Source organism: Armigeres subalbatus, chromosome 2 (genome assembly GCF_024139115.2).
Source record: "Armigeres subalbatus isolate Guangzhou_Male chromosome 2, GZ_Asu_2, whole genome shotgun sequence".
Classification (NCBI taxonomy): Eukaryota; Metazoa; Arthropoda; class Insecta; order Diptera; family Culicidae; genus Armigeres; species Armigeres subalbatus.
In genome coordinates, this window is record NC_085140.1 from 49,203,111 (window position 1) to 49,226,791 (window position 23,681).

Consider the following 23,681-nt stretch of genomic DNA (forward strand, 5'->3'; position numbering starts at 1 on the left):
TGAAAATCGTTTTATCGGCGTTCGTTCAATTTCATCTAAATTTCCCGGCAATCATCAAATTCAATTATCCCTATCGCTGTGAGAGTATCGCTATTCCCATCACTAATATCGTCACCCACAGCGAAAGATCGAAGGTCAAGACCCACATCGTACCGCGCGAAAACAAACCGGTTTCACACTCTCCAAAAAAAAATAACTCTGCAGCGTGAACGTTCGCATTTCAACAAACGCTCGGACCTACCTCTTTTAAGAAGCGATAATTTTGGGGTTCAAAAACGCTGCCCTGAAAATCCGATGAAAGCTCGATGTGAAAGCAGATCCACTGACAACTGGTCGCAAGTCCAGCCAGCCTCAATATAGATCATCTTCATTTCTCCGATCCATTATCCATTACCAGGTCACTCAATAATATACGGCAAACACTCGGATGGATTCAGCATCCAATCACTGTTGTATGGTTTTACAAAAATTGGCACACACGGAAAACAACATCACGAAAGGCGAAGTGCAATTCAACCACTCGTCAGCCTGTTTGCACTATCGATTGGTTTCTTCGTATTCTTATCTTTGAGGATTTTGCAGGCTGTGATCGATATGTATTTAATCACGCAGTACAGTGGAATCACCATAGAATTTAATATTGTTGCACTGATTTCACGCTCGCTCTGGATTTGGTATTCTCAAGAAATTCGACACTGGTGTTGACTTCAGGGGCGTAGGGACGGCTTTCAGTTGCGGAGAATTTCATGTGCCGTTGTTCGCCGAATTACACTACGTGGATCACTACATCACCAAACAAAGAACCATTTATTGTCGGTTACCACTCGATTTCACCTGGATTTTTGTTTTTTCATATAACGTTTGGATGTCAGAATCCAATCTATTCCGAGTAGTCATCGTTGACAGCTGCTATCCTGAAAACGTTCTTCTCTTACTTTCAGACGTCCAAACGTGGGACACACACACCAACACTAATATAATAATTTGCTACGGGATCCCATTGGAGATAAGTAGAATTTGCTTATCATTTCGACGAATTACAACTCGAACATATAGAAGGCGTGGCATGGTTCCAGGTAGCCCTTACATATCTCATCCCAGATATCTGCCCCAGATCAAACCCAATGGGCAAAACACGCGCGCGAATGCGAATCCAACACACCGACACTAATCGAGCGAAAAGTTCCGCGAAGCGAACGACTTGCGGTTCGGTCTGCACGATAAAGAAGACTGAAGAGACGGCTCTTCGTGGTTGCGGCGATAGCGCACGGTGGACTCTCGCGGTTCCGCTGCAACCGCTACATGCGAGCCACACTTTGGGGGTGAGCCCCAGTCAGACATTGGGGATCGGATGCGGTGGACGAGCTGGAAAAAAGAGAGAAATTGATGGAGCCCGCGCGCCGATCCGTTCGAAGGATGGATGGAGAGACGATGGTGTTGTTTTGAAGTTACGGCTCGCCACTGCATATGGCTCGTGTGCTGAACTCCGGTATGCGAAACTGGCTTTTCTTGTTTGGGTTGCTGGGAAGGAATACTTCAAGACAAAATTTTCAAAACGACTTATCTGCTTTTGTAAACAAAGATTCAAACGACGATTTGACGAATCTGATAGCTCTCCCACGCAAACCAACACCATCAATAGGTAGGCGAAGGATTCCGCTACCTGTTGATGGTGTTGGTTTGCGTGGGAGAGCTATCAGATTCGTCAAATCGTCGTTTGAATCTTTGTCTACAAAAGCAGATAAGTCGTTTTGAAAATTTTGTCTTGACTTGAAGATGCGATCGTGTAGCGAAAGAGATTAAAGACGGAGAGTAAAAGTGCAAAATATTGGATTAATCTCGGTTGAGAGATGTTGTGTTGGCGTCAAGCTGATAAAATAGAAGAGCATGGGGAGAGCAGCATTAATGGAAGAAGCACAGATGTGACCAGATGAAATTATTGCATTTTGTTTTTGAAGAATTGATAAGCAGTGGACAAAGTTTTAAACAAAATGTTATTACTTCTAAGAGGTAAGAATTTGTATAGTGTTTAATAATATTTAATAGTCAATTCTCATATAAATAATTAAGGTACACTGGGAGAGGTGTAAAAAGGAGGTAAGTGTAATATTCGGCTAAAAAATTGTAATTGTTCACAGTTTTTATCACACCATAACATTGTGCAAAAATATACTTTAATGTTCACACTAATACTGTTTTAAAATCTGTATAATACATACACTAACACGGTTAACGCTTGAACTGCCGTTTTGGGCTTCGCGAGAAGTTTATTTTTACATTCCCAAAATTATTTTTTTTTGGCACAAATTGCTCTTTTTTCCTGTGAATTTGATTCACAGATGACCACTATAACACACATAATCATTCAGTTTGTAGCGGTTGGTAACATTAACGCAAATCATTTAAAGATTTTACACTTACCCCTAGCATCAAACAATGTGAGGGAAGTGGGAAATGTTCTGATCACGCAATTTTTTCCATCCTTCCATGTTTTATTTCGATAGCTGTGAATCCTAATATGTTCCTTCTTTGTTATCATGGGAGGCTGAACGGATCATTTCGGTGAAAAAAAAACGCGCAAACGCACTTGCAAAACGGGACATGTCAAAAAACCTTGTGACAATTATCAATAGATTTGGAAATTTCAAATTTTATGGGCTTAATTTTCATTTTCCGTGTAAGAGTTAGAGATAAATTTAAGAGTGAATCATTCATTACCATAACCTTCTGTTGTATAATGTTAGGAGTGGAAAAATACTCAACTACAAATAATATTTCACTCTTTCAAAAATACTCTACTACAAATAATATTTCACTCTTTGAAAGGGCGTGGATAATACACAAAAAAGTAAAACAATTGGCATTTTTCAAAATATTTTTGGAAAGCTTTTGGACTTTTGAAATTTAATTTTAATAAACTCATAAACATGAATTTTATTAATGACCAATATCAAAAACCTTTTTAAATTTTGAACAATTGAAAGTAACAAAAAAAAAAGTCAAAGTACCTGCCTAAAAACTGTCAAAAGACAAATGCGGAAAGAGCAGTAGGGTGGGATTATTGATTTCTCGTGATAAAACCCTTTTTCATCTACGGATAAAATTAACAAGAATCTCAACAAGAAACGAACATTAATATATTTTTCTTCATTTATGTGAATTTCTGATGACGATGAAAGTAGCCTCAAACCTCGGGAATCTTGTCCATTGATTTTGTTCCTATGTGCTTCCAAAAAACGCGATGAAGTAAAAGTAAAAGTAAAACAAATCCTGGATAATTTATAGGCTGGTTTACAGCACAGGCTCTTGGAGATTTCTACCAGATTGTATTTTAAATCAGGTCGAAATTCTAATTTTCTTCAACGTAATCCCATAAATCCCACCTACACCTATTGAAGCGAAATTTGCAGACAAGCTCCTGATCTGTGAACTAGCCTTAAAGTACGCGAGGACCGAACAAATTTTCCCTCGGTCCAAACCTGCCTTAAACTTGATTTTGTTCAGTTAATTTAAAAATTATTTTTTAAATTTTTCAACAGTGGATGATCTCGAAATATTCTGAATTATTCAGAAAGACTTTGATGATTCTCAATGTTTCGAAAGAATAAATCGATTGAAAAATATGTGGAAAACAGACGGCTTTGGTAGGTTTTGTTCTATTATTGGCAGGGGGTTTTTGTCGACCGAGTTTTATGAAATTTGGCCACAATATTCTTTGATATGCAAATAATGTTTGGGTCAAATTTGAGCATAATCAGTCATAAAAAAAAACCCCTGGCAATAATAGAACAAAACCTGCCAAAGCCGTCATTACATCTACACGGTAACCGCAATTTACTCTTTTTATGAGTACATTTCACACATTTTTCAGTTTATTCTGTATACGTCATAAAATGACTTCTTTTTACTTCTCAATAGGGAGTAAAAAATATGCATTTTCATAAATTTCTCATCAACCTAAAAATGCGTAAAAAATAGTACCATACCGTTTCCCATGCGTGTGCCCGCCATTTTGCATTTGTTTGATCCGTGAATTCGCAGTAAAAGTGAAGAAGTTTTCGAAAATGTTGGATTAATAAAATTTTAAGAAGCTTTCGGGTAAGAATTTTGATCTTGAATATATTTTTGATTTTAAATAAATTTTCTCTTTATTGATAGAATGTGACATGAAAAGGTATCCATTGCACGGTGACCGGCTGCCCCCGGCTGCTAATCTCACATACCGGGCTACGTAGATGAATGGAAAATCCATATCAATCCAAGAAATCCTTTCAGATGGACAGATTGTGATTCTATTTTTACGTGAGTGAAGCGTCTTAAGCAAATGTTAAAATGACACCCGCTAAAATTGTTGTCAAGAACGGGCGTTGATAATCATATCCTGAAGAACCGATGACAAAGTTGGTGCAACAAATAATAAAATATTCCTAACCATTATTTTAATAAAGAATATGATTTAAACTTGTTTTGTTTCTACGTCTAAAATAGTTGGCCTGGAACTAGAACTAGGCCTGGAAGAAATTTAACATTTAATAAATATTTCCGATGAAACAGGAAACTCACCCATTTATTTGTTTACTGAAAATGCGTTAATTTCACTCATGAGCATATTTATTGGTGGGGATAAAAAGTACGCAATTTTTGACATAGAGCTTGAATGCGCATTATTGAGTAAAAGAGTTTTACCCATTTATTGGGTAGTCCCAGTTGGTCACCGAAATGCGTATTTTGTACTAATTATTGAGTATTTTGCGGTTACCGTGTACTGCGAAAAAAAACGAAAATGAACTTAATTTTTAAATTAGAATGCCTCTCTCTGCGCTTTATTTTACTGACGTTTAGGCATGACTAATGTGACCAGATAAATTTTGTGTGAGCGCAGGACAAAAAAAGTTCATAGTTTGATATACCTACGTTGGAATCAAATCTTTATTTTTTTTATTTGTTACCAAAGCCTAGTTTGGTAACTGTTCGATAAACGGCAACTCATTTCAGAAGTTAAAGCTTTCTTCAAATGTTGAATGTGCAACTCAATGGAGCTGCCATGAAGTTTCGTATAATTTTGAAGTTTAGCGGACAGTTAGTCCAATATCTGCAAAACTGTTGCAACTATCGAATTGCAGTCGAAAAGCGTTGCAGTTAAATGACTTTCAGCTGTTGATCGTTTAGTGTATAGAATTTTGTTAGATTTTTTTTTGTAGCAATAGAAGCAATGATATCGAACCTCGAAAATTGTTTTCCGAATAACCTAAATAACTCTTTCTAAAATACCTAACAAAAGTAGATACTGTGATTATGAATCAATTAGATCATATTTTTCTAAAGGTCTATCCACGATTTTAGTTCCAATTTATTTCAAAACAGGTGATAATGAATATGAATAGATATTTGCTCAGAAAATCAAAAATTCCGTCCCATTTCAGATCGCTTGCGATTCTGCAGGGAGAGCATCGTGCATGAGTTTTGCATGCAGAATCGCATCGTTCCGCTTTTTCGCCAAAAAAGATTTCACTTCAAAAAGCACCAAAACCCAATAAAAGCGTATTTTATGGATTTATTCTCCATTGTTTTAAGCCAAGAAAGTAAATTCGATTAATTTAATGGAGAATAACACGTAGAAATCAATCAATGATGTAAACAGCGAGTCGAATCATGAACGATTATCTGTGCCATGAGGTGTTGACTCGCGCTTGATTAAAATTTTGGAAAAGATTTAGGAATTTGAGTTTTTCCCAACACTGCTATCCATATCCAATATCAACACAGTAAATATCGTCTTCTAACTGGTGTAGATTTTCCGCAAGATTTTGGTCCGCACGGCATTTAAACGGAGTGGAATTTTGGACGTTCCGTGTCGAAATCCAAGCAATTACGCAGCAGGAAATACATGGAAGCAAAATCAGCTTACAAGACCCAGGGTATAAGGCTTGGGTAAAACAATTTTATTTATTTATTATCAGACTAAGGCCGGAGTGGCCTGTGCTGCACATAAAAGTCTTCTCCATTCAGCTCGGTCCATGGCTGCACTTCGCTAACCACGCATACTGCGGAGAGTCCGCAAATCGTCCTCCACCTGATCGATCCACCTTGCCCGGTGTGCACCTCGCCTTCTTGTTCCCGTCGGATCGTTGTCGAGAACCATTTTCACCTGTCCGACATTCTGGCTACGTGCCCGGCCCACCGCAGTCTTCCGATTTTCGCAGTGTGAACGATGGATGGTTCTCCCAACAGCTGATGCATCCGTCCGCCATCGGCAAAACATACTTTTGCATATAAACGATAAAGACGGATCCATAAAAAACTGGAAAACGATCCATAAATAACATCTGAATGTTCCTTAAAATGCTACCATAAATCCATAAAATAGTTAATGAGATTCCATAAAGAATAATTTTTCGATCCATAACTAAGCTAAAATTTAGCAATTAATTGGGAAATATGTTCCATTAACATGGTCAAGAAAAACAATACAATTCTTGCTATTTTCCCATGAAAATATGACAAATGATCCATAAAAACTATATTTTGATCCATAAAACTTCAAATTTGCACATTTTTTATCGTTATGATGATTTCAGTAAAATGATCCATAACTTTTATCATATTATCCATAATTCTGGCCATTTGACCCATAACTTTGTTCAAATGATCCATAGTTTGGGTGATTCATAAATTTTGCTAAATGATCCATAGATTTTAAAAAATGTGTGGATCTATTAATATAGTTTCATTGGCCTTCTTTCCAAGCATTATGGATCACATTATCAAAATCATGGATCATATGACCAAAATTATGGATCATATGGCTGAAATTATGGATCATCATCAGGATAAAAATTGCGCAAATTTGAAATTTTATGGATCAATTTATAGTTTTTATGGATCATTTTTCAAATGGATCCAGATTTTTATGGATCATAAAAATATTCTTTATGGAATCTCTCGAAATATTTTATGGATTTATGGTAGCGTTTTATGGAACATTCAGATGTTATTTATGGATCGTTTTTCATTCTTTTATGGATCGTTTTTCCACATTAAACGGTGCAAAGTAAGGGCTGCCGTCCTCTGCACCCCACCATAGATGGTACGCAACACTTTCCTTTCGAAAACTCCCAGTGCGCGTTGGTCCTCCACGAGCTTCGTCCAGGTCTCGTGTCCGTAGAGAACTACCGGTCTTATAAGCGTTTTGTAGATAGTCAGTTTGGTACGGCGGCGAACTCTATTCGATCGGAGCGTCTTACGGAGTCCAAAGTACGTACGATTTCCAGCCACTATGCGCCTCCGAATTTCTCTGCTGGTATCGTTATCGGCGGTCACCAGTGAGCCCAAGTACACGAATTCTTCAACCACCTTGATTTCGTCACCACCGATAGAAACTCGTGGTGGGTGGCTTACATTGACCTCTCTTGAGCCTCTTCCTATCATGTACTTCGTCTTCGACGTGTTGATGACTAGTCCAATCCGTTTAGCTTCGCTTTTCAGTCTGATGTAGGCTTCCTCCATCTTCTCAAAGTTACGTGCCATGATATCAATGTCGTCGGCGAAACCAAATAACTGGACGGACTTCGTGAAAACCGTACCACTCGTGTTAATCCCTGCTCTTCGTATTACCCCTTCCAAAGCGATGTTGAATAGCAGACACGAAAGACCATAACCTTGCCGTAACCCTTTGTGGGTTTCGAAGGGACTCGAGAATGTCCCTGAAACTCGAACTACGCACATCACCCGATCCATCGTCGCTTTGATCAACCGTGTCAGTTTATCCGGAAATCCGTCTTCGTGCATTAGCTGCTATAGCTGGTCCCGATCGATTGTATCATATGCGGCTTTGAAGTCGATGAATAGATGATGTGTGGGCACGTTGTATTCGCGGCATTTCTGCAGTACTTGGCGAATGGCGAACACCTGGTCCGTGGTGGAGCGTTCGCACATCGCACATAATCTACTTTTACCTTTTCCTTTATTTATTTAAGTTAAGACTATGAGTGAGTTTGAGTCCTTTGAATTAAGTGGGGAAACTGAGTGTTAGATTACACAAGTTACCGGTACCGTTGAATCTACTGATTTGATGCTTTCGAAATAAGCAGAAAAAAGCCATTTTTTTTTAAATGTCCCGTTGGCAGCTGTTGTCATGAACTGATAAAAACGTCTTTAGAAAAGTCGATCCATGCAAAATACAGAACGGTATAAATAGCATTCTTTTAAAAGCAACACTAATAGCATTACATATCACACCTTTTTATGGGTTTAGTCCACTTCCTATGTATTTGGTTTTAGACTCCTTCTCTAAATATTGAATTTGTTTGAATAATATCCGTTTGAAAAAATAGTAATACAGTGTTGACCCGATTTTGTCACTCCCCGATTTTGTCTACCCCCGATTTTGTCTTCCCCGATTTTATCACGTTTTCGACCCGATTTTATCACGTCCCGATTTTCTCACGTTTTCGACCCGATTTTGTCACCCCAAAAAATTTTGTCATTCTTTTTATTTTCGTAAAGAATACCACAAACCACATTGATTTTCATGAAATAACTTTCACCGCCTGTAGTTAATTACGAACGACTTCTGAGTACCTGGGAAATATTCTGTAAGCAATTTCGACAAGAAATAACGGGTACCGTTCACGCATTTGGCCTTTCCAAGGCATAAAATGATTCATATTTGTGGAATGAATTAAAAAATTGGAATTTTTTTTTCCAATTTTGTCACATACCCTGTTTTATCACCCCAAAATTCACTAGGGGGGTGATAAAATCGGGATATTACTGTATAGAGTTTGAATAATATATTTGTTTGAATAATTTGTTTGAATAATATAACAATTATAAATATATAATTGTGATCAATTGTAGGATGTTACACGCAATTTCGCGAGGAAAAATGGATAACACGATTCAAATATACAGAAGAGTTAGCACATATACACACAAATATATGCCACGTGACTTACTCAATGGATTGCTAAGAGATTCAGCTAAACTGGGCCTAGAAGCCTTCAAGAAATTTATGGTTTTTCGATACGAATTCCTTCTAAACAATGTCAGCCTAATAACTAATATTCCTTTCTGTGCTTTTGTGGAGACGCAGAAGTAAATATGGTTTTTAAACAGATAATGCTAATGTTTACTCAACACTAATGTTTACTCAACAATGATAATCGCCACAAAAAAATCGTTTGAGGAATAAGTTCGGTGTGTTTCAACTTACGCATGATTTGAATCATCCATGAATATTAAGGTTTTGAAATCATCCCAACATTGGTTTCATTAGAAATGTACCTGAAATAAATAAAAAATGAATTTTAGTAATATATGAAGTATTACAAAAGCTTATATATGCGGATACTAATGAAATCTCTGTTACCAACGCTTATCCTATAGATCATGCACCATATAACGCCATCAAAATTAATACATAATATGAATAGTTTAACTAAATAATGATTGATACTTGATCAACTTTGGAGATACCTATTTTTTATTTATATTTCAGTGAGGTCCCCCAGTGCACTGAGGCGCCGGACAAATATAAAAGCCTATTTACAAAATCACCGATGATTCATTCAAACCATATTTGAGCAATTGAACCAGACCTGCGAGCTACCACCGTTTCCATTACCCTTATGGTATCCAAATATGCATTGCTATCTCATTGCTCTAATTGATAAGTCACTAGGACACGCCTACTGCAGAGAAAGAAAACGCAATGTAAAGCGTCATTGTCACGAATGACACGTTAGAAGTAGAAGAGGCCTGGATGGGGAAAATGCGGATGGATAGGTATGTGCTACCAATCGAATTGCCAAAAAAACAGCGACCAATCGAGCTGTTTCTAAGCTCGGTGGTCGCTAACCGAACGACCATGAAGCCCACTATAAGCAGGAGGTTGTGGGCGATCGCAGGCTCGTCTCTTTCCTATTTTGCATGTCTTATTTTTTTGTTTATCGTATTCCACCAAAACGATTCCTAATGTTATGCCTTCCACACTGTCAATTCTTTCCCAATAAAATATATAAAAAGCATGTGGCCATATATTCATATCATGCTTTGTTATCAATATCACATTTTACTGTTAATGAGCTAATTATCGTCTACGACGGGAAATGCTACTCTCATACGTCAGCCTAGGGTTGTAACTCCTAGCAATGGAGACGCATGGTGCATTGTTTCATCAACTCCAAAAATTAATGGTTTATAAAATTTTGGGGGGCCCTCCTTAGCCGTGCGGTAAGACGCGCGGCTACAAAGCAAGACCATGCTGAGGGTGGCTGGGTTCGATTCCCGGTGCAGGTCTAGGCAATTTTCGGATTGGAAATTGTCTCGACTTCCCTGGGCATAAAAGTATCATCGTGTTAGCCTCATGATATACGAATGCAAAAAAGGTAACCTGGCTAAGAAACCTCGCAGTTAATAACTGTGGAAGTGCTTAATGAACTGCGAGGCGGCTCTGTCCCAGTGTGGGAATGTAATGTCAATAAGAAGAAGAATATTTATTGTGCATACCAGTGAGAGCATATTTGCTCAAAAGTAAAGATCACAGTGCTAAAAAATAGCCTGAGGATAAGGCCTACTTGAAATTTCACAAGGGTATTAGGCAAAATACGGAAGATTATTTTTCTGCTTTGAACAGTAGGAAATGGTTTTGATTAAACATACTTTACATTCGCTCGACAAGTTCGGGTATTAAATTAAAGTTAATTACATGTACTTGGTAATGCGCATGAGATTGTCTGCCAAAATTTGCCCCTTGTCAAGTTGCAGATATATCAAACATGACTGAAAAATTCATTAAAACTGTTATAACGGCGTATTTTAATACATATTATCTAAAACTTCTAAGAACATGCAAAAAATATTAAACTGGATATAAAAAGATATGATGAATAAACATTTTTAAGGGGTTATCGGCATAAAACTTGACAAATCTGTAAAAGTAATGAGTTAACGAACTTGGCGTCCTCGAAAAAGTTTTTCAGGAGAAGTTTTGCTACAACTTCAGTGAAGACACAAATCTTGTATGTTGTAAAATAAAATAAATCGTTTCACTTTTAGTGCTACTGTCTGGAAAACACTATTGAGCTAAATCGCATAGTAATGGTACTTTTAAATGAACGTGCTGAAAATACGTTTTTAGTCACTGTACACTGGTGGTGTACAGGACCCATAAGTAAGTAAGGGCAGCAAAATTAGTAATTTTCCATAAAAAAATAGGATATTGCTAACAAAGATATCAGGGTATGAGCAATAAATAAATATAACATTTTTACAAATAATACAAAATTTCCATAAACAATTGAGAAGTTTTCGTAAAACAAAAATAAATTAGTACTTTTAAAAACAAAAATTGCAATTATAAAAGAAGAATTATTCTCAAAGAAATCAAAATGTTACACAGAATAAAGTACAAAAATCCATAAATAAATCAATATTAACAAAGTAATAAACTATTACAAATTATTCTACAAAATGAACATTTTTTCCACAAAATAATCAATAAAGTACAATAAACTCCATAAAAAATACAAAAAGCATTAAAGTTGGTAAAATTTTCCATGAACTTTAAACGCTTTTAGGGGGTCATCAATGAAAAAATGCTCAGTTTTATTGTTTTTTATATTTGTTTATGCAAATTTTCACATTTTGTTATCCAGCTTTTTACGAGTTGGTGCCATAATGCTTTGAATCACCCCTTTTGACACATGATGTGTCCACTAAAATTTTTGGATATGGATCTTAGCAATCGGTGATTCGTTGATTTTTTTGTAAACATCGTTAAACTGTCATTATTTTACTTTGAGTTGAGCATGTCTTCAAACTTTGGTTTAATATTTTGTCCATTAAAATATATCTACTATTAATTTGTACTTCTTTTAGGTATCCGTGAAAATATAAGCTTGGCTGGTGCCTGTGGCAATGTGGCATGCATTTGAAGGAATGAGCTATTGAGCTTCTCAAGGCTTTCTTGTATTATTTCTACAATACAAGGAGACGCGCGTTCCATGTCCTACTATCTATGGTTTTAGGGCTTCAAAATGTTTCGCGATTCTAATCCATCTATCATACAGATTTATGAAAGAGACATTATTGTTGTATCTCATCTGAAATATAAGGTGCTACCTGAATGATCGTTTTGATGCCGACCCTTTGCAGACTTAATTTATACTCAATTAAGTTGAAAACCGGAATGGGGGACTATTGAAGTTGGATTTTTATTGCAATCCGTACGTTAAACCTAACTTCGCTAGTGGCGCGCTAGTTTAATTAGGGTCTAATTAGATTAGCGAAGTTAAGTTTAACGTACGGATTGCGAAAAAAAACCCCAACTTCGATAGTCCCCCATTACGGTTTTCAACTTGACTAGCGATACTGATAAAATACAATATGTACAATTATTCTATTACTAATTAGTCGAATTAGGGAAAATCTACCGGAAGAATCTACTATCTCGTAAAATACGAGGATTAGATTACGTGTATTTAAAATGTGTACTCGACTGAGGTCAGCTAGATTGCGAGAGAATGTAACTCTGGTCCTCCCCTATGATTCCAGGGCCAGCAGCGCAAAAACTTTAACCTCAGCTAGGATTAAGAATTGGAGAATAGCTGCAGAGGGTTTGATCGCAGAGGCACGGTATGGGAGTCTCGGATTGCCCGTAGAGCCATGAACGATCCAAAATTACAGGTGTTCCATCGTTCAATGTTGTAACAGACAAATTTATTTACATCATTCTGCGTAGCTTTTAAGGCATATTCACATTCATAAAAAAACCTAAAATAGAAGAATTATTAGCAATTTTATAGAATACGTGAATTTCCTTGTTGTTTAGAAATAAACAACCTAAAAAATCTCGATGGTAACGGGGAAGACCGTCACTCTACTTCAAGGCATACCTATGTCAAATTCGGTTCACCCCTTGTTAATTTATGGCTAGCGTAAAAAGCTGGATAGATTTTTTTTAAGGAAAAAAATATGGATAATTTTGCAGTTGTTAATTTCTAATATTGATTTTTTTATGTGAATTTTGTAATTTATTCTTTGGAACATTTTAATTTCTTTATGGACAATTCTTCTTTTATAATTGCAATTTTTGCTTTTAAAGTTATAATTCAAGACAAAATTTTCAAAACGACTTATTTGCTTTTGTAAACAAAGATTCAAACGACGATTTGACGAATCTGATAGCTCTCCCACGCAAACCAACACCATCAATAGCTAGGATTCCACTACCTGTTGATGGTGTTGGTTTGCGTGGGAGAGCTATCAGATTCGTCAAATCGTCGTTTGAATCTTTGTTTACAAAAGCAGATAAGTCGTTTTGAAAATTTTGTCTTGAATTTATTTCTGTTCTATAGAAAATAATTTATGGAAATTTTATATTTATTTATTGTCCATACCCTATTACTTTATGGACAATTTCCTAATTTTTATCTGAGATGAGATAAGACAACTCGGAGCTGAATGCCTTCTCATAATTAATGCTCGATTCACGCGACGGGCAGTTTCAGTGCAACCATCTTTTTTTAACCAACTAAAAATTAACAAGACGAATTAGTTTATATCAATAATCACCTAATGATGAGCAGTTGAACTGTATTTCTCAATTTCTGCATAGTCACCATGATGAAAACAATTTTTTAATTCCATTTCGAGTTCAAATCTGCAATGGAAAAGTTTGTTTATGTTGACTCATTACATTCAAATTTGAAGCTGAAAAATCCCCGACTACTAGCAATACTACGAAATCAATAACACAGACCTCACCTGCAAAATAAAGCAACGCTTCGCTTGCCGGCGTCTGTCAAATCGCCCAATCAAAATTAGTCTTTTCTGACAGGCAAATGGTTTCAAAAAGGGACAGTGAGATGTCTTATCTCATCTCAGATTTTTATAAAAAGAAGTGGATCGAAGTAACCGTCGTGATCGGTTGCGTTTTTTTGAGATCCTGAAATTTCAATATAAGGATGATGATGAGAATTAATACCAAACTATTTTTTTTTAAAGTTTAAAGTGTGTTTTTTTTTTTAAGTTTAAAGTGTTTCTTGTAACAAAATGACAACTTTCTCGATCATTTTGCAAGGCTTCGACAGAGATGAAAAATTTATCCGAAGTACAAATAACACGTGCTATCAAAGCATTCACAGTTTCCAACCCGAAAACATCCTAGACCGGAACCGAGAATCGATCTCGCCATCTCCGGATTGGCAATCCTACGCCTTTGCTCGCAAGGCTACTGGATCTTAGGCGATTATCTTGCGCTTATTTGTTGTTGCGACGGAAAATAAGCGGTTGAGTCTATTTTTATGCGCGGTACAATAACATTTCAAGAAAACCATTATCCGGAGTTCGATTATCCGGAATTTTAGACCCGATTATCCGGAGTATCTTTTTTCTTCGATTTTTTTTTTATTTTAATTTTTAAGTTTCAATATTATAATATACAATATGATTATTTTAACAATATGGGACGTATCATGATTGTCCGAGGGGGTTGAAAAGGGGCTGTTTTGTATATTGAAATTTGGCTATAGGCTTGTATGTCAAATCCATGAGTTCAAATGAATATATTACTGTTATATTCATACAAAATATGATTATTTGAAGGAGCATGTAAGAAGCTGGAATAGTAAGGACTGAAGTAGAGTTGTTTTATATATTTAATCTTAATTCCATGAATCAACTATTATCTCTAGAATATGTCCACAAACTTCTCGCTTCAAGTACTTTCCCATGGAAGTCTGTTTCCTCTTTTTTCTTCCATGCAATTACTTGATCGATTGTCAATTAAGCTGCTGCATTTGAGACAAAATCTTCAGATTTGCTATTTATATCAATCCAATGTGGTTTCAAAATTGATGAAGCAGTCACTCATTCGACACATGAAAACGTAACCTCGCCGCCATAGTTTGGGTGAATAACAAGGATGGCAGAATTAGCTCCTTATTTATAATTAACGACGATAGACAAGAAGCCTAAGCCTAGTGGAAGTAAATGGAAGTTTGAAATATTTTAACCTTGTACCTAACATTTTCCCCTAAGACGCTCAATATTAATTATTTCAAGAAGCCTAAGGTTTTTTCGATCATAGCAAGACATAAAAAAAATTGCTCCTCACCTTATACAAATGCGAAAAAAGGGCAGAGAAATATTTCCCCCACCGACGTTGTGATAAAACGGTTCGTTATAGTACAATCGCCATTGAAGACCATGTGTAAAACAAATAGAAATGCATCATCAGAGCCAATGTCCTTACAATTGGAGGTTCAAGACAGGAATTTATCTTGCAGAATATCCCCCTATAATCCATTAATTTCGTAAATTGACCATTTTCAACCCCCTCCTCCATTCCTCCCGTCAAACTTTTTATATCAATCATTTTAGAATTGTGTATGGATTGTTACACTTATGTCATTTATGGACGTTCATTAAGGTAAGCAGAGTTTAGGTTTAGTGAACAACTTCAGCATTGACTAACCAAATTTTTAGTTGGGACCAAGGCAACTTCTCCAGCTTGCAGAGGAAACCTCCCAAATTATCTTTAAATTTTTAATATTCAGATAAATTTAAATTTTTAACATGTTTAACATTATTTTAGATCCCACTTGTCATAAGACGAGTTTGTACAATCCCATTGAATTCCACCACTTAATTGTATCTTGACAGATACGTATTTCGACTCGTAGTCAAGTACGAGACACTGAAGACGGCCTTACTGTTGAGGTCGAAATACGTATCTGTCAAGATACAATTAAGTGGTGGAATTCAATGAGATTGTACAAACTCGTCTTATGACAAGTGAAGACATTCCACTAAAAAGCTCAAAATAATTTTCTTAACAAATTATTTTAGATGTCTCGGACATCCATAGTATTATATACCGACCGTCTATGGTAAGTGCACAAAATCTAACCCATTTTGCGGTAGGGAGCGGGACTATTTGAGCAGTACCCCCTATTCCCGTCCGCAACGTTAATAACTCGACCGCGTTCCTTCCAACCAAATGGCTTGATTTTTTGTACATCACTAGATGTCGACAGAAACTTATAGTATTTGAATACTATTACAATTACATATCTCACTTCGTGAACACCGAATCCCTTAAAATATTGTGTTAAATGCCACATATGTATATAAGTAACATGACATGACCCGCCCTATTCCATTAAGAACACGGACGTATTACCAATTATACAACAGCTGCCCTTGCGAGAAAGCTGTCCCATAACCAGCTAATAACGGTGGCGTATGAGTCAATTCCCCGTATCCATCGAATCCTACTTTAGCAATATTTCACATCTTTTCTCTCTACCCAACTATGTGTATCGAAATTGAACAACAGTCGATCGCGTTTGAATCACAAACATGTGCTTCTGCCTGTCGTATTGAGGCGGGTTTGCTTCTGCTACGACAATAGAGGCTTGTTTGCAGCCGTTTGATCATTTATTCATCCACTTAGAATTCATTTGTTGATCAAAATCATTATCATATCAGGGGGGAAGGCCCCATCCGAGGAAAATCATCGGCAAGGATAATGGAGTGGCATAAATTTCTTAGAAAAGTCACTCCCAACGTATTTCCACAAATTTTCTATCATTTACTTATAATGATACTCCTAAACCACATACCCTACCCACCATCCAATTCCTTGACATCTATGAGGGCGTCGGTGAGTCGCTGGCCTCTCGTTAAGTAGATGTCATATCATCATTTCCTTCCATTTCCTAGTAACGGAGAAGATGGGCGTGGCCGGCAATGATAGCTTTCATGTTTTATCATTTTGGACCCCCAATTTGATTTCCATTGAATCCCAAATGGAAATCCATAAGCAATTGGGGTAAGAAAGGTAAAGAATACACATGACAACTATATCAGTATGCAATCTACGAAATACTCCGTTACAACGCAACGCAACGCACTAGATGTCGACAGAAACTAACCATGTACTAAAAAACAAATAACTCGGTTGTAATGCGATAGAGTAATGAACGTTGTGGATGGGAATAGGGGGTACTGCCCTAATGGTTTTCTACCCTATTTATCCTTATCCGATTTGCTTCCAACTGGTTGCATTTAATGGGATTGGATTGAAGGTTGTTTCGTATTGATAATTTCATGGATCGGACAATGGACTCAAAAGAAATAGTAGCAAACATACTATATTTTGTACAAAAAACTTAAATGGTGTAGCTATTTTATTGGCTACTATTCTAAACCAACAAGTTGCATTCAAATGGAAATCCTTTTTTATCATTTTATATTGAAAATTTGCATGGATCGGACTATGGGCTCAAAAGTTTTGGCAAAATTTTTTTTCCATGTTACAGAAAGTCACTGATACCGCTAGGTTGATTAATCAATGTTTTTCCTAAATAAATTCTGACTACACCACTGAAAATAAAATAAAACACAAGTTTTTTGTTATTTATGTGCAAATTTAATTTTTTTTTTTGGTGATTCGATTATCCGGAGTGAAAATAAAATCGATACTCCGGATAATCGAGTCCGACCTGTACTGCAATTCTGCAACTGGAGAATTCTTTCAAGCAAACAAAAATCGTGGGCAAAATAAACGGTGGACAATTTTAAACGTGAAAATTTTCCGAAAACTGGTAAAAGATTTTCGGACTACTGAACTCCATTGTATACAAAGGTGATTGGAAGGCCAAAGACACGATGCAGCTCATCAATAGGATCAGAAACATCATCCGGAAATGGAAACCGTCCAGCGCACAGTGGTTCCATTCCCCTAGCAGGGCGGTCATAAATATAAATTACGGAAGTTATACGGTAAAATGGTGTACTTTTAGTATTTTTCAGGTTAAACAGTCTATTTTTTAATTATTTGGTAGGCTCAGTCATTATCATACTTTACTGAGCCGATTTCAGTTTTATATGCAAAAATCCAACAAACAACGTTCAATTTACATTCTTGAGGAAGATGCGTGGGTGGGAAGACGCTTGTTATTGTGCAATTAATAAACCAATTATTAGAAAACAAAAGGATATGATTCCACGTCGAACGCAACTTGTTCCGAACAAATCGGTTAAGTCTAGATCAACATTTCTAGACCAACATTTGAAAAGGGCGTAACAGCCATTTTTTTTATTCTTCGTCTACATATATAGCATAGAATGTAGATGAAGAATCAGAAGGAATAAATATTGGCTGTATCGCCCTTTCCAAATGTTGGTCTAGAAGTATAAATGCCTAAAAAATAAGTGAGTTTTTTGCGTACATACATACGCACACATACACACGCACAGACATATATCATTTGGTATCTAATACTATGGGTCTCCGGGCATCCTATAACAGTTCGTTTTTAGAACAAACGTATAGCCTTTACGTATACGTGGTATATGAGAAAAGCAAAAAGGTTTAATATCTCAATTTGAAGTTGAATATAATACTATTATACCACGATATACTATTTAATAATCTGCACACAGATAGCTCTTGAATGACAGCTAAAAATTTAAATATCTTCTCAGAGATGTCTGAGAATGGAAATCGGGGAGAAACATGCTTTTCAGTCTAATAAAGTTGAGCATGATAAAGAAAACATAATACTCGTGTGCATCAATTTTGGTAATTTTTTACCATCGATTGTTTATTTCCAAGCTCAGTCGCAGACTGTCCCAAGCAACACCTCTTGTTTCTCAGTGAGTAACAACAACTGTGGTGTGACTTACTAAAGGTCTGACTTATGCACAACGCTTCGTATTTGGAACTCCCTTGTGACACAAAAAGCGCAAGAGGTGGAGCCTATTTGTAACATCTTGCGGCTGCAATGAAAATAAAAACACAAAAACCAACCGGGAATCGAACCATGAACCTTGAGATTTGCAACCTTCTACGATAACCATCACACCAACAATTCTATTTGGAGATTCTGCTACAAGTGCACTACATAAACAAAAAAGTCATTTGTAACTTCATTGTACCTTATACGGAACATGCAGGGGACTGTCAGAAATAAAATACTGCTCAGCTAAGCTCAAAGTGTTTTGCAACATATCAGAAACATTGTCTTAACAGCAGTGAACCGAAGTGTTATTAATTGTGCAACTTATCTGTTTTGTTTCTGATATGAAACACATCGAATTTTAAACCACCCAAGAAGTCAGATGGGTAGAATATTGCGACGCCACTTAAACGGAAATGAAACATTGTGATTTTCTGAAACTGAGAAGTGGCTTTAGTGTGACTCGATGCCAGTGTCTTCAATGCAATTTATTAGGAACAAACATCTATTTGAAAGATGTTGCGCGTGCTGCTTGAGGTGGTAACTGAAATGCCATTTAGGCAGCAGCCAGAAATATAAATACACTTAAAGGATATTCAAAAAGAAACTGAAGCGGTACACGATTAAATTGAGCAGAAAATATGATATCTGTTAAACAAACATAATTTTGTTATCTGTTTACCCTTAGCTTTCTCGTGGACGGTTGCAGCTGAAATAGCCTTTAGATGAAAGATAGGAGTGTAAATATTTACTCAGAGGATGCTTCTGGAGGGGATTTGAAGAGTAAACATACTTTCTTAGTGGATGAAGAAGATAACAAAATTGAGTAGAAAATTCCCGAGTAACACACATGTTGTAAATAAGTCTCTGCTACTCTTATATAACCAAATTTGGTTATATATGAGTTACTGCAACCAGATCAACGTGAATTGTGCTGCTAGGGTTGTGTTTTCGTCAAAGAAACATAGTAAAGCTATTTGTTTACCATTTGCTTGGTCGCAAACGGTCGCAGCTGAAATAGCCTTTAGATGACAGATTATTACTTAGAAGATGTTTCTGAAGGGGATTTGAAGGGGAAACATACTTTCTTGGAGGATGAAGATAACAAAATTTAGAAGAAAATAGTTTTTCCGTCGAAGAAACATAGAAAAGTTATTTTTTACCATTTGCTTGGTCGCAGATGGTCGCAGCTGAAATAGCCTTTAGATGATAGAGAATAGTGTAAATATTTATTCAGGAAATGTTTCTAGAAGGGATCTGAAGGGGAAACATATTTTATTGGTGGATGATAATAATGAAATTCAGAAGAAAATTGTGAATCCGTTCATCAAACCAGGGCTGTCAGATGATTTTTTCGTAAATCTGTATTGGGAATCGTAAAAAATCTGTATTGTCTGTATTTGGGGGAAAATAGTTTTATTTTTATAAATTATGCAAAATATCGATTCTGATGATTGTAATGTGATGTACTTAGATAACATTATCATTAAGTATTTTTTAAACCAGATAAATAAAATTAGAAATCACAGAAATCCGTTAGAATCTTTTAAGTGGGCTCCCCTGCAATTATGTAGAAGCATCACATCACTTAAATTCTCTCGGTTGTTATAATTCATTTTAATAGCTCAATCTTTTCTGAAATTCATGTCGCCTTTTAAATTCTACATCTTAATTATTATACGACCTCAACAAAAAATTTATCGTCATTCTACAAGTGATGTTTTTCGGATATTTTTTTCAGCTTCTTCAATATTCCACCGACATTAAATGTTAAATGTTATAATTCGGAAACAATGATTTTTGTCAATGTCCAAATACCGATTACTAAACCCGATTACGTAACCATATTTTGCCATTTTTGCATGCCCAATCAACTGATGCTTATAAGACAGGTAGGAATACATTTCTTATGCAGTCCATAAATATGTTTTAAACCTTTCTATTTACTTCTATTGTTTACCAATTGCGTAAAATAATGAAAGAAAAACATATTACAATGACAATAACATTTTCCAGTGTGCCTGTGAATTATCTTAATTTGTTTAATAATTCTATAATTATTTATCAAAAATAATACTGATGGATGCTAAGCAGTCAATTCGATATACATGAGCTGGTATGGTGACGGAATTTTCCTTAAGAAACATTGAACTGTCTTAAAAACTCAAAGGTGCAGCCCAATCGGGTTGTACGCAAAGGTGACGTTGAACTACGTAGCTGTATGTAATGTACAGGTTTTCGACTACTCTGTGCGATTGGACTAAAGCAAGCGTTTATCTTATGCTCCTGAGATTGATTTGAAAAAGAAGATGAAAATAAAATTTTCAAATTATCGAGGATGAACAACACACTCAAGCGTTCACATATGCAAATAACCAATTGATAAAAATTCGCTAGAGAGTAAGAATCGTTCGATAATTGTATCTCGATTCGAAGCATTGGTAAATGCTACTTTTGAACTTAACACCAAAACACAATGCCAAACATCCGATTGAACTTCATTATTGACATTAAATTGGTATTAGTTAGGTTTACATTTAAATGATAATCGATTTCAAAATTTGAAAAGCGCAACCCTGGCTGATAGTGTACGACGCAAACTGGAACAGAGACTAAGCACCCGTCACTAAGTCAGTCTAGACCCCTGGTGGCTCATTACAGAAAAACCCATTGCGAAAGCTAAGCTGTCAACGGCGTTTGGTGGTCATCATATGGAGGAAGTCAGAGTAGACGCGACAGAGAAGTTTGGCAGTTTATTGATATTGCTTCACGTGAGTAGCGTCGGACCTAGCGTTTTCTCTGGCAGACACCTACGAATGAGCAAAAACGAACCGAAGAAAGGTTACCAGAACGCAATCATTGCAGCAGCGAAGAAGATTTTGAGCCACTCTACTGGCATCAATAGACGTAAGCAAGAAGCTGCCGTCCAACGCCCCCAAGCTTTCGAGAGAAATCGCACGTTTAAGTTAGCAGAAACAAACTGCACCAGCTAAAAGCCCTGCAATGGTGGACATAAAAAGCTTTTAATTAATTACTAAAGAAATGCCAATAGATTACTAAGTTGAAAAGCAGGCAAAGTTCCAGTTGGAAAGTGGTGCTATGGAAAAAGAAGCTTGCGATGCACTTACGAGATTGACTGAATCACCGAAACCGAGTGCTGTTAGCAAGTTTTAATTGAAAATATTATCATACATTGATATTGTAACACACTAAAGTCGGTTTTTATGCAGGGAGTATGAGCCGCGTAGATGAGAACAACGTAAAAAGCCGCGGTAATGCCAAAATATGTCTGGATGAACCGCGGAAGTCCAAAAATTCGAGTGAAAAAATCGCATAAAAAACAATTCCTGTAAAAATAACCGCGTAAAAAACGACTTCAGTGTACATTGGGTATGAAGCGTTGACTCTTCCTTGATCGAACGGTCCAAGAAAATTGAAAATCCATCGAGAAACGGCTAAGCTATTAACGATCAAAGTCTATCATATTTTCGTGACGTTTTTCAGTTTTTTGCAATCGTAAAGTGTACCCCAATATAGAAAAGACAGACGTAGTTCTAAGTCAAAACTCTTATATTCGAAACTTCTTTAAAATATATTTGGAGTTCGTTTTTTAAGACTCAGTCAATTTAATTAGAAATACATAACTCTATCTGAAACTCAACTAAGTTTTCCAAGTACGCATGAATCAGTCACACCTCAATTTATGGTTTTTATGTGTGGCAGAGAAATGGTACTGGGTTTGGATTGGCCGAGGCTATGCCAAATCGCACCAAGCGCCAACAAAAAATACTTGTTTTTCTATCCAAGCTTTCGTTTAGCAGATTTGGATTTTGATCGAAGCAATCGTCCCGTGCGGTTGTGTATTTGACATTACGCTGCACTTTTTTTTTCTCAAAATAATGAAATTAGAAAATTAGTATTTGAACGCAAAGTTATATAAAGCCGAGAAGACTGTCTGCACTTCCACTGTGGTTCGAAAAATGAGGATTGGACTCCGACTCGGAACATTGCCAAGAATCAAAGCATTCCGGCAAGTAACAAGGCAGAAGCTGCACTTATTGGTCCTCATGGTGCATGTGCGTGCTTAGACTCAGCAGAATATCTGCAGTGGATCACTCGGGAGGAGTATAGGCGACATGACAGGAAGTCGGATGGTAGCGTAAAAAGATTTTGGTGGCAGCATCAGGAAGAAGCGAGCCTCAATGAAGAAAAGAAGAAGAAACCTAGTTCAAGCAGCTGCAGAAAAAAGGATGGATAAACGGGATGCGGAATTATGGAAGATGGAGCGGGAAGTCATCGATATAAAAGAGTGTTTCAAGCAGAAGCAAAGCAGTTTCGAGGCAGAAACAAACAGCATTGTTCTAGCAGTGGCAATGCAAGCGACGGATCAACCACCCGGAGCCATGAATGTACAGGTAACGACCCACCGGCCTAAGTCACTGCCCCGGTAAGTACACCACATTACTAAATCCACCCCCTCCCTTTAACCCAATGGAACTCGCTGACTACTTCAATTAACTATCGATCACAGTATATACTAATGAATTGCAACTCTACCAATACTTTCCCTATTCTCCCTAATACCTAGCAACTCTCACAAGAATAACGATAGATTATTACTATGCTTGGCACCTCTCATGAATCAGGGTTATATTTTTTGTCAGTATGCCCATCGACGTAACAAATTGCGTCAGAACATGTAACCTCTAGATAACTCCATTAGCTTATTTGGGGACCCTATATACAAATGAATTGCAATCAGTGACGGGAGGTGTCATTTCGATGTCGTGGGACTAATTTGCTAATATCTTTTTTCACACATTGTTTACAATTGTGTTTTTTATATAAACATGTGGCCCTCAGAGGACCCTATAACTTTTTCTATTGGGTCATTTCTCTGAATCAGATATTGGCGGCGTGAGAGCCGAATTA

At 36.6% G+C, this 23,681-nt stretch overlaps 2 protein-coding genes across 2 annotated transcripts in view; one reads left to right on the forward strand and one right to left on the reverse strand.

The window, feature by feature from the left end:
* Window positions 1–23,681, reverse strand: part of LOC134218552 (uncharacterized) — a 508,615-nt gene that overhangs the window by 374,695 nt on the left and 110,239 nt on the right. The window lies entirely within an intron of this gene.
* The window catches only part of LOC134218553 (Bardet-Biedl syndrome 1 protein homolog), a 163,504-nt gene continuing 141,603 nt past the window's right edge, over window positions 1,781–23,681 (forward strand). The window contains exon 1 of the mRNA XM_062697690.1: window positions 1,781–2,010. Coding sequence (XP_062553674.1) covers window positions 1,931–2,010 — 80 coding nt within the window. The 5' untranslated portion in view covers window positions 1,781–1,930. The remainder of the gene's footprint in view (window positions 2,011–23,681) is intronic.